Here is a 13502-nt window from a genome sequence, read left to right as displayed (position 1 = left end):
GGAAAACGCTGTATCTTCAGATATATCCACGAAGGCAAAAGTCCATGCAGCAATACAGGATTCTTGCTGTCAAGACGAGGCTGTAGATAGCAGACCTACCCCTCCCATGGGTCTTCCAAACTGCTGGGCTACAAGCCAGGAACAGAGACGCCGAGAACAAAGCAGGACACCAGGACACCGTAACTCCAATTGATAACACTCCACATGGCTTCAAGGGCTTGCCTGCCTTTTAAACCCTGCTGATGAGGACCACACCCAAGCCCAGCTGTTCCTAATTCAGTGCTGATAATACTTCTTTAATTGCTCCTTTCTCTGATCTGAACGTCTCTGTCGCATGTCAATGACGGCTTGTGCGTCATCACCTAATGACTCCAAGCTACTGGCTGGGGAGAGCCCCCCCCCCCCGGGGCTCTCATGCTGTTCTCCTTCATCCCATTCCTGACTCTCCTCTCCCCCGTCCGACTGTTCAGCCCCCTCCTCTTCGCTGTCATCCTCCTCTGGGCATGGAGCCAGCAGAGACACAGCCGGTCCCTGAGCAGCCTCAGGCTGAACCACAGCACCAACCTATCCACTCATCTGTCCACCCATCTTTCCACCCATCTATTCATCCATCTATCAACCTACCCACCCACTTATTCTTCCACCCGCACACCCATCCTTCCATCCTTCCACCCACCCACCCATCTATCCATCCATCCACCTACCCACCCATCTATCCACCCACCCACCCACCCATCCATCCAGAGTTAGCAGCCCTAGCAATTAAGATACCAACTTTGAGATCCGAAGTCTCGTCTCCCATGTCTACTCCGTTTGAGGACAAGGCAGTCCCACTACCATGGATGCTGCTTTCCCCAAGTCCATTCAGGGCCAAATATTTCATTCAAAGCCCATTGCCTATTTTCACCCCTCCTAGCAGAAGATCTCCGTGTCCAAAGTAATTCCCTCTTTTTTTCTCATCCTTGGATTACGTCCATTGAGGTCAACGGTCAAGTTAAAACAGAAACTGGTGGGAACAAGAAGAAAGCAAAATATTTATTATTAGGCCTTTATTTTCATGGATTTGGTTATCTGGCTTCTGTTAAAACTGCATTCACGCAGGCACGTTTACTTTTTAAGGAAGCGTTTTCCAGAAGTTCCTTGAACAGCTTTGTTCTTCAAACTTTCCGCTAATGGATGGAGCTTTTTCTATCTTTTCCCCTCTCCCCCCCAAAAAAATGTATAAGCTCCTGAAGTTATGTTCATGAGTTCGCTTCCCTAGAGTCGCAGATGCCAGTTTCTGCAGCTGAAAGACGTCTGTTTTATGTAACTAACCATAATACATGCAATTGTGTGTGTGTGTGTGTGTGTGTGTGTGTGTGTGTGAGAGAGAGAGAGAGAGAGAGAGAGAGAGCATATTTCCTCCCCCTCCTCTCCCCGTTCCCAATCTGGCTTGGTGTGTTGGTCTGAAAAGATCTGGTTTCAAATTTTACCTGGGGGAGGAAAATAGACATCATGGCCCTTGCTCTTTCCAGCCCCAATTCCAGAGTCTCTAAAATGGGTGAAGGGAGGACAACTTTGTGGGGTAGTGTTGGACTTAATAAGAAATTCACAGGTTGGATGTAAGGAGGGAAGTGGCACTGCTTTCTTCTCCCTCTTTTTGTTTTAATTCCCTTTGTCTATTCTCGTCTCTTCTCGTCTCTTCTCATCTCTTCTCGTCTCGTCTCTTCCCTTCCCTTCTTGTCCCTTCCCTTTCCCCCTCCCCTCCATTCTATTCCATTCCTTTATTTGACTAAGGCACCATAAGGTCCTCTGCCTTGAGCATAGGGCTGGACTAGAAGTCCTCTAAGATACCTTCCAGCTCTTCTCTTCTCTTCTCTTCTCTTCTCTTCTCTTCTCTTCTCTTCTCTTCTCTTCTCTTCCATTCTCTTCTCTTCCCTTCCCTTCTCTTCCCTTCTCTTCCCTTCTCTTCTCTTCCCTTCCCTTCTTGTCCCTTCCCTTTCCCCCTCCCCTCCACTCCATTCCATTCCTTTATTTGACTAAGGCAGCATAAGGTCCTCTGCCTTGAGCATAGGGCTGGACTAGAAGTCCTCTAAGATACCTTCCAGCTCTTCTCTTCCCTTCCCTTCCCTTCCCTTCTTGTCCCTTCCCTTTCCCCCTCCCCTCCATTCCATTCCATTCCTTTATTTGACTAAGGCAGCATAAGGTCCTCTGCCTTGAGCATAGGGCTGGACTAGAAGTCCTCTAAGATACCTTCCAACTCTTCTCTTCCCTTCCCTTCCCTTCTCTTCTCTTCTCTTCCCTTCCCTTCCCATCCCATTCCTTTGTTTCACAAAGGAAGTATAAGGTCTTCTGCCTTGAGCATAGAGCTGGACCAGAAGACTTGCAAGGTCCCTTGCAATGATATGACTTTATCATCATTCTCCTTCTCAATTTCCTCCTCCTCTCTCCTCCTCCTCCTCTTCTCCCTCCTCCTCCTCCTCCTCTTTCTCCTCCTCCTCCTCTTCTTCTCCTTCTCTTCTCCCTCCTCCTCCTTCTCTTTCTTCTCCTTCTCCTCCTCCTCTTCTTCTCTCCTCCTCCTCCACCTCTCCCCCTCCTCCTCCCCCTTCCTCCTGCAATTCCTCCTTCTCCCCTACCCCTTCCTGGTGTAGGAGTGGGGGGGAGCCCCTTTTAGCCTTTTCACTTAGTTGGCACGGTCAGAGCGAGCCATCTGGGGTTTGCAAAGCTCTCCTGTTGTTGTTGTTATCGTTGCCGCCTGCTGCTTGCTGCCACATTTCTGCTAGCAGAAAGACTTCCTACTCCATGACCCCCCCACCTCCAGGCAAATTGGAGGGGGGACGGTGGGATTCTCTCTGGCCCCAGCCCTGCCAAGGCTCTCTCCCCACACCTCGAAAGAGGCCCTAACCTTCTTTCATCTCTCTCTCTTTTTTTGTCTAATTTAGGGAGACTTGGGAGCGCTTGGTCCCACTGGAGTCCCTGGCCTCCTTGTAAGTACCAGAAAAGAAAGCAGACAATCTTTGTTATCCTGGAGTTTTTTCCGAGAAAGAACAATAAAGCCACTATGCATTTATTTAGCAGCTGGGGTTAAGGAGGGAGCCGGCTGGAGGATGATAAGCCAAAATTGCCACTCAGCCTCTCCCCAATCAAAGATTAGCCATGGCAGGTGCCCAGCGAGGCTGTAGGAGTCTCCCCCTGTATCTGGGCTGCAACCCCATTTTTTTTTTGGAATTTAAATTTTATTTTTTTTCCTTTTCAACACATATCCATACAAATGTCAATGTACATACAGCGGTACCTCTACTTACGAACTTAATTTGTTCAATGACCAGGTTCTAACGTAGAAAAGTTTGTAATTAGAAGCAATTTTTCCCCATAGGAATTAATGTAAAAAGCAAATAATGTGTGCGATTGGGGAAACCACAAGGAGGGTGGAGGCCCTGTTTCTTCCCAGGAGATTCCTAGAGAGGCCCCACGGAGGCTTCTCCCTGCCTGTTCAGGCCCTGTTTCCTCCCAGGAGATTCCTAGAGAGGCCCCACAGAGGCTTCTCCCTGCCTTTTCATGCCCTGTTTCTTCCCAGGAGATTCCTAGAGAGGCCCCACAGAGGCTTCTCCCTGCCTTTTCAGGCCCTGTTTCCTCCCAGGAGATTCCTAGACAGGCCCCACAGAGGCTTCTCCTCACCTTTTCCAGCTCTGTTTCCTCCCAGGAGATTGCTAGAGATGCCCCACGGAGGCTTCTCCCCACCTTTTCCGGCCCTGTTTCCTCCCAGGAGATTCCTAGAGAGGCCCCACGGAGGCTTCTCCTCACCTTTTCCAGCTCTGTTTCTTCCCAGGAGATTCCTAGAGAGGCCCCACGGAGGCTTCTCTCCACTTTTTCCAGCTCTGTTTCTTCCCAGGAGATTCCTAGAGAGGCCCCACGGAGGCTTCTCCCTGCCTTTTCAGGCCCTGTTTTCTCACAGAAGATTCCTAGAGAGGCCCCATGGAGGCTTCTCCCCACCTTTTCCAGCCCTGTTTTCTCCCAGGAGATTCCTAGAGAGGCCCCACGGAGGCTTCTCCCTGCCTTTTCTGGCCCTGTTTCCTCCTAGGAGATTCTTAGAGAGGCCCCACAGAGGCTTCTCCCTGCCTTTTCCGGTTATAGTTTTGGAAGCTCGGGTTTGTAAGTGGGAAATGGTTCCTGAAAAGCAGCAGAAAAATCTTGAACACCCGGTTTTTATTTAGAAAAGTTCATAAGTAGAGGCGTTCCTAGGTAGAGGTACCACTGTACAATGATGGGTTGCCAAAATGTTCACTGCCACACTATGGGCATGGCTTGTTTTGTGGGTGTGGCTTGATGGTCATGTGACTAGATAGGAGTGGCTTGCCGGCCATGTGATCAAGTGAGAGTGGGTCGACAATCATGTGACCCGGGGGGATGGCTTAAAGGTCATGTGACTGGGTGGGAGTGGCTTACCGACCAAAATAAGTATTCAAATAGGTGCTTGGAGTCTTTTTCAGTCGATGAAGTCACATTATTTGAAAAGCCACAAAAAGGACAAATTATTTGTTGAGTAGCACAGTAACATTTTAAGGTTTTGTATGGACGCACAAGGTTCAGTATGATAACAGATTAGGAAAGTAGCTCAATTTTCTTTCATTGCTATAAAAGTTCTGTTCTAGATAATGATCAAAATGATTAAAGCGTTTATGGGTAAAAACATACTATTTAATTATTTCCCATTTTAAAAGTAATTAAGGATCATAGTAACATACTAGAGAAAGGAGGACAATAAAAGAACTATTAAGTATTCAATAAATAGTGCAATAACCTACTACCCCTACTGCATCCGGGACCGTCTCCTTCCACACGAATCCCAGCGGCTGATAAGGTCCCACAGAGTTGGTCTTCTCCAGGTCCCGTCGACTAAACAATGTCGTCTGGCGGGCCCCAGGGGAAGAGCCTTCTCTCCGGATGCAATTCAAAGGGTTAGTTATTACCTTTAAAGCTCTACATGGCTTAGTCTATCTATGGGACCGCTTGCTACGTCACACTGCCCTGCGGCCAATAGGGGCCCACAGAGTCGGCCTTCTCCAATTTCTGTCTGCCAAACAGTGGCTCGCGGGACTGCAAGGAAGGGCCTTCTCTGGGGCGGCTCTGGCCCTTTGGAACCAACTGCCTATAGAGATCCCTCCTATCCCTAACCTACCAGCTTTCCGGAAAGCTGTCAAGATCTGGTTCTTCTGGTGGGCCTGGGACCATTAATTAATTAATTAATTAATTCATTCATTCATTCATTCATTCATTCATTCATTCATTCACTATATTTTTGGAGTATAAGACACACCCTAGTTTTTAGGGAGGAAAATAGGGAAAAGAATCTGCTTACTAGGTGTTCATCTGGCTAGCATCTTTAGTCTGGTCAGCTTCAGCACATTATTTTATCCTCTGGTTAGGTTTTAAAAGTTCGGAGAGAGTAACAATGAAAGAGCTTGCAATCCAGCAAGAGCTCGGAACATCATTAGCACCTGGAAAGAAACATTCGGAGCAAGTAGAGCAATGGAAAAATCCCTGCCAGTACTTAGGGCTTGGAAAACATTCTTCGCAGAGAGTAACAATGAAAGAGCTAGCAAGTCGGGAAGAGCTGGGAACACTGTTAGCACCTGGTTAGGGCTGGAAAGAATCTTATTCGGAGCAAGTTAGAGTAATGAAAAAAACCCTGCAAAGACTTAGGGCTTCTTTGCAGAGAGTAACAATGAAAGAGCTAGCAAGTCGGGAAGAGCTGGGAACACTGTTAGCACCTGGTTAGGGCTGGAAAGAATCTTATTCAGAGCAAGTTACAGTAATGAAAAAAACCCTGCAAAGATTTAGGGCTTGGAACACATTCTTTGCAGAGAGAAACAATGAAAGAGCCTGCAAAGTAAGATCTGGGAGGATCATTAGCAGCTAGTTAGGGCTGGAATGGGTGGGGAAGCTACACACCCAAATTATCAGCCTCTTTTAGGGAGGAAAATGATGCGTCTTATACTCCGAATAATACGGTATTTGATGTCTATGCTGCCCTTCTCCCGAGACTGAGATCATGAATGACTGAGTGTATGTATGTTATTAATAAGGAAAAAGTGGTTAATTGCGAACGAAAAAGAGGGGTGGGTGGGGAGTTCCTTGTTTGGAGCTGTATAGGGAAGCTTTTCAAATGGAAAGGTTAATGGAGTTGCAATTATGTGAAAATAAATGGGTGAAATTGGAAAAACAGATAAACGGGATGAAGAATAGAGAATTAATCTTTACAAAGTGGAATAGGAGTGACTTAGGTAAATTAATAGGCCCCATGAAAGGGACTATGGAAATTTGGAAAAAATGGCAGGGGAAAATAGGATTATATAAATCTAAACTGTCATCGCTTTATGTAATAAATAGAGAGAATGAAACGAACTTAAATAGGGTTATAGGAGTGTATGTATGTTATTTGGGGGTTATTATTTTTTTTCTATTGTCTTATTTCTGATATTTCTGATATTGTAACTTTTTACACCATTTTAAATGTTGTTAGCCGTGCATAGTCCACTGGAGTTGGGTGGCATATAAATCCTGTTAAAGATTAAATCTAGGGAAAAAATAAATGGAAAAGGTAGGTCTTGAACACACCAGAAGGTGTTTCTGGCTCTCTTCCAACGTCAACTTCTTCTCTCCCACCAGGGCGACGTAGGTCTTCTTGGAGAAATGGGCTTTCCAGGACCAAAAGGATTAAAGGTGAGTCGAAGAAGTCTTTTTTCTTTCTTTCAATGGCTCCAGATCTGCTCTGGAGAAGTAGGAGATTGAAGGAGAATGTCAGGCGACTCAACAGTTGAGCCACAAAATAGCAATAGCAATAGCACTTATAGACTGCTTCCTAGTGCTTTTACTGCCCTCTCTAAGTGGCTTACAGAGTCAGCCTCTTGCCCCCAACAATCTGGGTCCTCATTTTACCTATCACAGAAGGATGGAAGGCTGAGTCAACCTTGAGCCGGTGAGAATCGAACTGCTGGCAGTGGGCAGTATTAGCTTGCAATACTGCATTCTAATCACTGTGCCACCATAGCAGGCAGGCAGACAGGCAGTTAGACAGATAAGTAGATAGACAGAGCGACAGATAGAAATTGCATTTAGACATTTACAGCTTCACAGTGCTTTTACAGCTCTCTCTAAATGGTTTACAGATAGATAGATAGATAGATAGATAGATAGATAGATAGATAGATAGATAAAGATAGATAGATAGATAGAAAGATAGATAGATAGATAGATGAAAAGATAGATAGATAGATAGATAGAAAGATAGATAAGATAGATAGAAAGATAGATAGATAGAGATAGATAGATAGATAGATAGATAGAAAGGCAGATAGATAGACAGAAAGAAAGAAAGAAAGGCAGATAGATAGATAGATAGATAGATAGATAATAGATAGATAGATAGATAGATAGATAGATAGAAAGATAGATAGATAGATAGATAGATAGAAAGATACATAGATAGATAGAAAGATAGATAGATAGATAGAAAGATAGATAGATAGAAAGATAGATAGATAGATAGATAGATAGAAAGATAGATAGAAAGATAGATAGATAGATAGATAGAGAGATAGAGAGATAGAGAGATAGAGAGATAGATAGATATGGATAGATAGAAAGATAGAAAGATAGATAGAAAGATAGATAGATAGAGATAGATAGATAGATAGATAGATAGATAGATAGAGATAGAGAGACAGACAGACAGACAGATTTATTTACAGATGGACAGACAGACAGACAGACAGACAGACAGACAGACAGACAGAAACAGCACTTACACTTGTATATCGCTTAGCACTTAGACTTATAAACTGCTTCACAGTGCTTTTCCAACCCTCTCTAAGCGGTTTACAGAATCGGCCTCTTGCCCCCAACAATCTGGGTCCTCATTTGACCCACCTCGAAAGGATGGAAGGCTGAGTCAACCTTGAGCCTGTGGTAGGATTTGAACTGCTGAACTACAGCTAGAAGTTAGCTGAAGTAGCCTGCAGAGATGCACTCTAACCACCGCACCACCCGGGCTCTTGGGATAACATGAAGAGGAAGAGCAAGGGAAATCCAAGGCTACTTTTAGCCAGAATGACCTCAATTGCAAGGTCATCTTTCCAGCCGACCAACTTTAATTTTGGTGGTGTTCCAGGCCAGCTGGATAGAGCTGAACTTTCCTCCTGATTAGGTGAAGTCTGTTCTCTTAATAGGTTTGCTTGCCTCTCCTATCCAGCTAGAGACTTCCTGGAGGAAGATTATATGAGATGCTTTCTCTTTCTCTCTCTCTCTCTTTCATCAGGGGTTGATGGGAAACCCAGGAGAACATGGACTGAAAGGTGATAAGGTGATCTGAATATTCCCTTATTGTTTGTTGTGATTTCTTTGCATGCAAAAGCCTGTTGTCCTTCTCTTTTCTTCTCTTTTCTTCTCTTCTCTTCCCTTCCCTTCCGTTCTGTTTTGTCCTGTCCTGTTCTGTTCTGTTCCCTTCCATTCTATCCTACTCTACTTTACTCCACACTATTGTTCTGTTCTGTTCCATTCCGTTCCATTCCGTTCCCTTCCCTTCCGTTCTGTTTTGTCCTGTCCTGTCCTGTTCCCTTCCATTCTATCCTACTCTACTTTACTCCACACTATTGTTCTGTTCTGTTCCGTTCCCTTCCGTTCCCTTCCGTTCCGTTCTGTTTTGTCATGTCCTGTTCTGTTCCCTTCCATTCTATCCTACTCTACTTTACTCCACACTATTGTTCTGTTCTGTTCCGTTCTGTTCCGTTCCATTCCCTTCTCTTCTGCTCCATTCTGTTTTGTCCTGTCCTGTCCTGTCCTGTTCCCTTCCATTCTATCCTACTCTACTTTACTCCACACTATTGTTCTGTTCTGTTCCGTTCCATTCTGTTCCCTTCCGTTCCGTTCTGTTTTGTCCTGTCCTGTCCTGTTCCCTTCCATTCTATCCTACTCTACTTTACTCCACACTATTGTTCTGTTCTGTTCCATTCCATTCCGTTCCCTTCCCTTCCGTTCTGTTTTGTCCTGTCCTGTCCTGTTCCCTTCCATTCTATCTTACTCTACTTTACTCCACACTATTGTTCTGTTCCGTTCCCTTCCGTTCCGTTCTGTTTTGTCATGTCCTGTTCTGTTCCCTTCCATTCTATCCTACTCTACTTTACTCCACACTATTGTTCTGTTCTGTTCTGTTCCGTTCCCTTCTCTTCTGCTCCATTCTGTTTTGTCCTGTCCTGTCCTGTTCTGTTCCCTTCCATTCTATCCTACTCTACTTTACTCCACACTATTGTTCTGTTCTGTTCCGTTCCATTCTGTTCCCTTCCGTTCCGTTCTGTTTTGTCCTGTCCTGTCCTGTTCCCTTCCATTCTATCCTACTCTACTTTACTCCACACTATTGTTCTGTTCTGTTCCGTTCCATTCCGTTCCATTCCGTTCCATTCCGTTCCCTTCCGTTCCCTTCCGTTCTGTCCTGTCCTGTCCTGTTCCCTTCCATTCTATCCTACTCTACTTTACTCCACAATATTGTTCTGTTCTGTTCCGTTCCCTTCCCTTCCCTTCTATTCCTATTTCCATTCCTCTTCCATTCTTCTTCCCCTTCCCCTTCCTCTTCTCCTCTCCCTGCCCCTCCCACTCCCCTCCATTCCACATTCCTTTCCATCTTCTCTGCTCTGCTCTGCTCCGCTCTGCTCTGCTCTGCTCTCCTCTCCTCTCCTCTCCTCCCCTTAACTTTCTTCCCAGAGCTACAGCATGGATCTGCTACTTTTCTATAACTAATACCCTCTTGATTGTTCAACAACAGTTGGTGGCAAAAAAAAGAGTGTGGAGTGGGGGTGGAGTAGAGGTTTGGGGAGAAACCTGGGCTTTCCCTCTACATGGTTAAGTATGCTCCTGTGGTTGGGGCTGATCAGACATATGCAAACTCATGTTGGGTGGGGGGACACACACACCAGAGTGTCAACCTCTGAGTTGGAGCAAGCTCAAGTTTCTCAGGCTTCCTAGAACATCTCAGGATACAAGGAGGTCTCCCGGAATCCCCTTTGGTTTCTTTTGGTTTCCAGCCCAATTGGGTCAGAACTGGGGAGGTTGGGCTTTCTTCTTCTTTCAGCCTGGTGGCCTCTGAAATCCCCCTCCCTGCCCTGGTTCAGATGGAGCAAGGCATGGCAATCCAGGACCCGCTCCGTTAGCCAGGGATTCAGCCCATCGTGGAGTACTAACTCAAATCAGATGAAAAGACTGGACGGTAACTCGTTCCATCTGCTGCCTGTTGCTGACTTGCAAAAGCTGAAGGAGGAGGAGGAGGAGGAGGAGGAGGAGGAATGTTGTCAAGGGCACTCCGCTTCCTGCCTGGCCACAGTACCTGCCTCCGTCCCTCTCTCTCCTCCCTCGGAGCACACCAGACGTTTCTTTGGTGATATCACTCTGGAGGTGTCATCTCATCAGATAGGTTTCCTAGCGCATGACGCTTGTTCAAGGGAATGGCCCCCTACGCAGAAGATGCATCCCGTGGACTGGTGCCCATATCTGTTTGTTTAGGAGTAAGATGAAGGGGACGTGGTGGCTCAGGGGCTAAGTGGCTGAGCTTGTCGATCAGAAAGGTCGGCAGTTCGGCAGTTCGAATCCCAGGCGCCGCGTAACGGAGTGAGCTCCCGTTCCTTGTCCCAGCTGCTGCCAACCTAGCAGTTTGAAAGCAGATTAAAAAATGCAAGTAGAAAAATAGGGACCACCTTCCGTGGAAAGCTGGCGGGGGTTCCAACTTAACGCCGCTATTGGTGCTGATGCGCACACAGCTCTGGAGGACTGGGCATACATGCGCTTTGGAGCAAGATTTGGCTTGTGCGCATGCGCAGGAAGCAAATCTTATGAGAAGATGCACGGGTGTGTGAGATTTCAGTGATTTTTTTTTCTTTGCTTCCGCGCATGCGCAAAAGCAAAAAATGACCAAGAATTGCCAAAATTGCACACATGTGCGTCTCCTCTTGCAAGATTTTGCTTCCTGCACAAGTCAATTCTCGCTCCGATGTGTGCGACCGCCTGCTGGTCACCTGAAACTGTGCGTGCAGCTCAATTTCCACAAACGGTGCTCCATCCCTCCCCATCCAGGTAGGAAACCCAATACAGTGGCACCTCTACATGCAAACACCTCTACTTACGAACTTTTCTAGATAAGAACCGGGTGCTCAAGATTCTTTTGCACCTTCTCAAGAACCATTTTCCACTTACAAATCTGAGCCTCCGAAACTGTAACCGGAAAAGGCAGTGAGAAGCCTCCGTGGGGCCTCTCTAGGAATCTCCTGGGAGGAACCAGGGCCGGAAAAGGCAGTGAGAAGCCTCCGTGGGGCCTCTCTAGGAATCTCCTGGGAGGAAACAGGGCCTCCACCCTCCTTGTGGTTTCCCCAATCACACACATATTGCGATTGGGGAAACCTGAGCCTCCGAAAAGGCAGTGAGAAGCCTCAGTGGGGCCTGTGTAGGAATCTCCTGGGAGGAAACAGGGCCAGAAAAGGTGGGGAGAAGTCTCTGTGGGGCCTCTCTAGGAATCTCCTGGGAGGAAACAGGGCCTCCACCCTCCCTGTGGTTTCCCCAATCACACACATAATGCGATTGGGGAAACCTGAGCCTCCGAAAAGGCAGGGAGAAGCCTCCATGGGTCCTCCCTAGGAATCTCCTGGGAGGAAACAGTGCCTCCACCCTCCCTCTGGTTTCCTCAATCGCACACATTATTTATTTTTACATTGATTCCTATGGGGAAAATTGCTTCTTCTTACAAACTTTTCTACTTAAGAACCTGGTCACGGAACGAATTAAGTTTGTAAATAGAGGTACCACTGTATTCGGACAGCATTGGCTCTTCAGCTTTGAAACGGAGATAAGCACTGCCCCCTAGAGTCGGGAACAACTAGTACGTATGTGCGTGGGATCCTTTAACTAAAATGAAAGGAGTACACCTTTCACCATTGTACATTTTTGACGCTCAGTCACTCTCCCCAAGTTTTGATTCTTCCCAGCTAATCAACCACCTCCACCTTCATTTAATTGTACACGGTTAGTCAATTAGTCAATCTAAATTCATTAGGCAACACATTCTGAAGAAATGCAACTCATCCATCAGCTATTCTGGTCCTGCACTAATCTTGTTTTTGCCAGCAATCCTGGTTGTAGAACAACCCGAAAAAGCACCCATTTCCCTTCGTCCTCTAAAATCCCTCTTGAACCCTGGACTTGTGTTGTGTTCTTGGTGTATTATTGTTGTAACTTTCTTTGCTGATGTATATTCAGGGTGAGGAAGGGATGGCAGGCATTCCTGGAGAAATTGGTTTCCAAGGGGACAAGGTAAATTCAATTATTCTTTCTCTCCCACTCTTTCTCTCTTTCCCTTTTCTCTCTCTGATTCTCTCTCTTTTTTTTCTTTCTCTCTGTTTTTCTATCTCTTTCTTTCTCTCTCTCTCCTTTTCTCTCTCAATTTCTCTCTCTCTTCTCTCATTCTCTCTCTCCTTTTCTCTATCTCTTTTTCTGTGTCTCTTTCTTTGTCTCTTTCTCTCTCTCTCTCTTTGTCTCTCTCTATCTGTTTCTCTGCCTTTCTCTTTTTCTGTTTCTCTGTCTCTTTCTTTTGCGCTCTCTCTTCCTTTCTCATCTCTCTCCCCTTTCTTTTAGTTTTCTTTCTCTTCCTTATTCTCTCTCCTTTTCTCTCTCTCTCTCCTTCTATCTGTTTGTCACTTTCTCTTTACCTCTCATTCTCTCTCTCACTCACTCTTTGTGTCTCTCTCTCTTTCTCTCTCTCACTCTTTCTCTCTCTCTTTCTCTCTCTCTCTCACTCTTTGTCTCTCTCTCATTCTCTCTCACACACTCTTTGTCTCTCTCTCTTTCTCTCTGTGTCTCACTCTTTGTCTCTCTCTCATTCTCTCTCTCTCACTCTTTGTCTCTCTCTCTCTTTCTCTCTCTCTGTATATTTGAACTATATACTTGATTGAATTGAACTATATATCTTGAATGAATTAAAATGATTTAGGATCTCCTGGGAGGAAAGCAAAATTTGCAACATTACTGAGTCAGACAATATCAAAGCTTCAATGTGGTAATCAACACAGATAACCAAGTCAAGATGTCGAACGAGTTAACTTGGGAGTGATCAGTCACTTGATGGACAGGAATCAATGGAAGATTGAGAAGTAGACTGAAGGCTACAGGAGATAGAACAGAAGAAGATCTTTTGCCCATTTTAATTTAGAAAAGTGTTGAACAGACACTAGAATTCCAGTTTGTTTCCAGTACTCCTCTCCAAAACGTAGGAATCCCCACTGCCAATTTTTCTGTCCAGAATCCAAGAAAATAACAAAACAACAGAGTTGAAGGAGACCCTAGGTTTATAATACAGCAATTTCCATCAACTGTAAATTCTTGCTTATGCAATTTTTTAAAATTAAAAATTAATTTTATTTAAATACATATACACATACAACATACGATACAGAACAAAGACATTTAAAAAGAAAATTGGGCGAATATGA

General features: G+C 45.4%; 3 protein-coding genes across 4 annotated transcripts in view; 1 reads left to right on the top strand and 2 right to left on the bottom strand.

The window, feature by feature from the left end:
- Positions 1-13502, bottom strand: part of ST6GALNAC4 (ST6 N-acetylgalactosaminide alpha-2,6-sialyltransferase 4) — a 683294-nt gene that overhangs the window by 328975 nt on the left and 340817 nt on the right. The gene's annotated exons all lie outside the window — the stretch shown is intronic.
- The window catches only part of ST6GALNAC6 (ST6 N-acetylgalactosaminide alpha-2,6-sialyltransferase 6), a 490277-nt gene that overhangs the window by 351066 nt on the left and 125709 nt on the right, over positions 1-13502 (bottom strand). The gene's annotated exons all lie outside the window — the stretch shown is intronic.
- Positions 1-13502, top strand: part of COL27A1 (collagen type XXVII alpha 1 chain) — a 187400-nt gene that overhangs the window by 73925 nt on the left and 99973 nt on the right. For both annotated transcript variants that reach the window (XM_070758773.1, XM_070758772.1), the window contains exons 12-15: positions 2922-2966; positions 6649-6702; positions 8297-8341; positions 12274-12327. In XM_070758773.1, coding sequence (XP_070614874.1) covers positions 2922-2966; positions 6649-6702; positions 8297-8341; positions 12274-12327 — 198 coding nt within the window. The remainder of the gene's footprint in view (positions 1-2921; positions 2967-6648; positions 6703-8296; positions 8342-12273; positions 12328-13502) is intronic.

Source organism: Erythrolamprus reginae, chromosome 8, assembly GCF_031021105.1.
Source record: "Erythrolamprus reginae isolate rEryReg1 chromosome 8, rEryReg1.hap1, whole genome shotgun sequence".
NCBI lineage: Eukaryota > Metazoa > Chordata > Lepidosauria > Squamata > Dipsadidae > Erythrolamprus > Erythrolamprus reginae.
The sequence above is the reverse complement of the archived record's forward strand: the minus strand, read 5'-3'. Positions and strand labels throughout refer to the sequence as shown.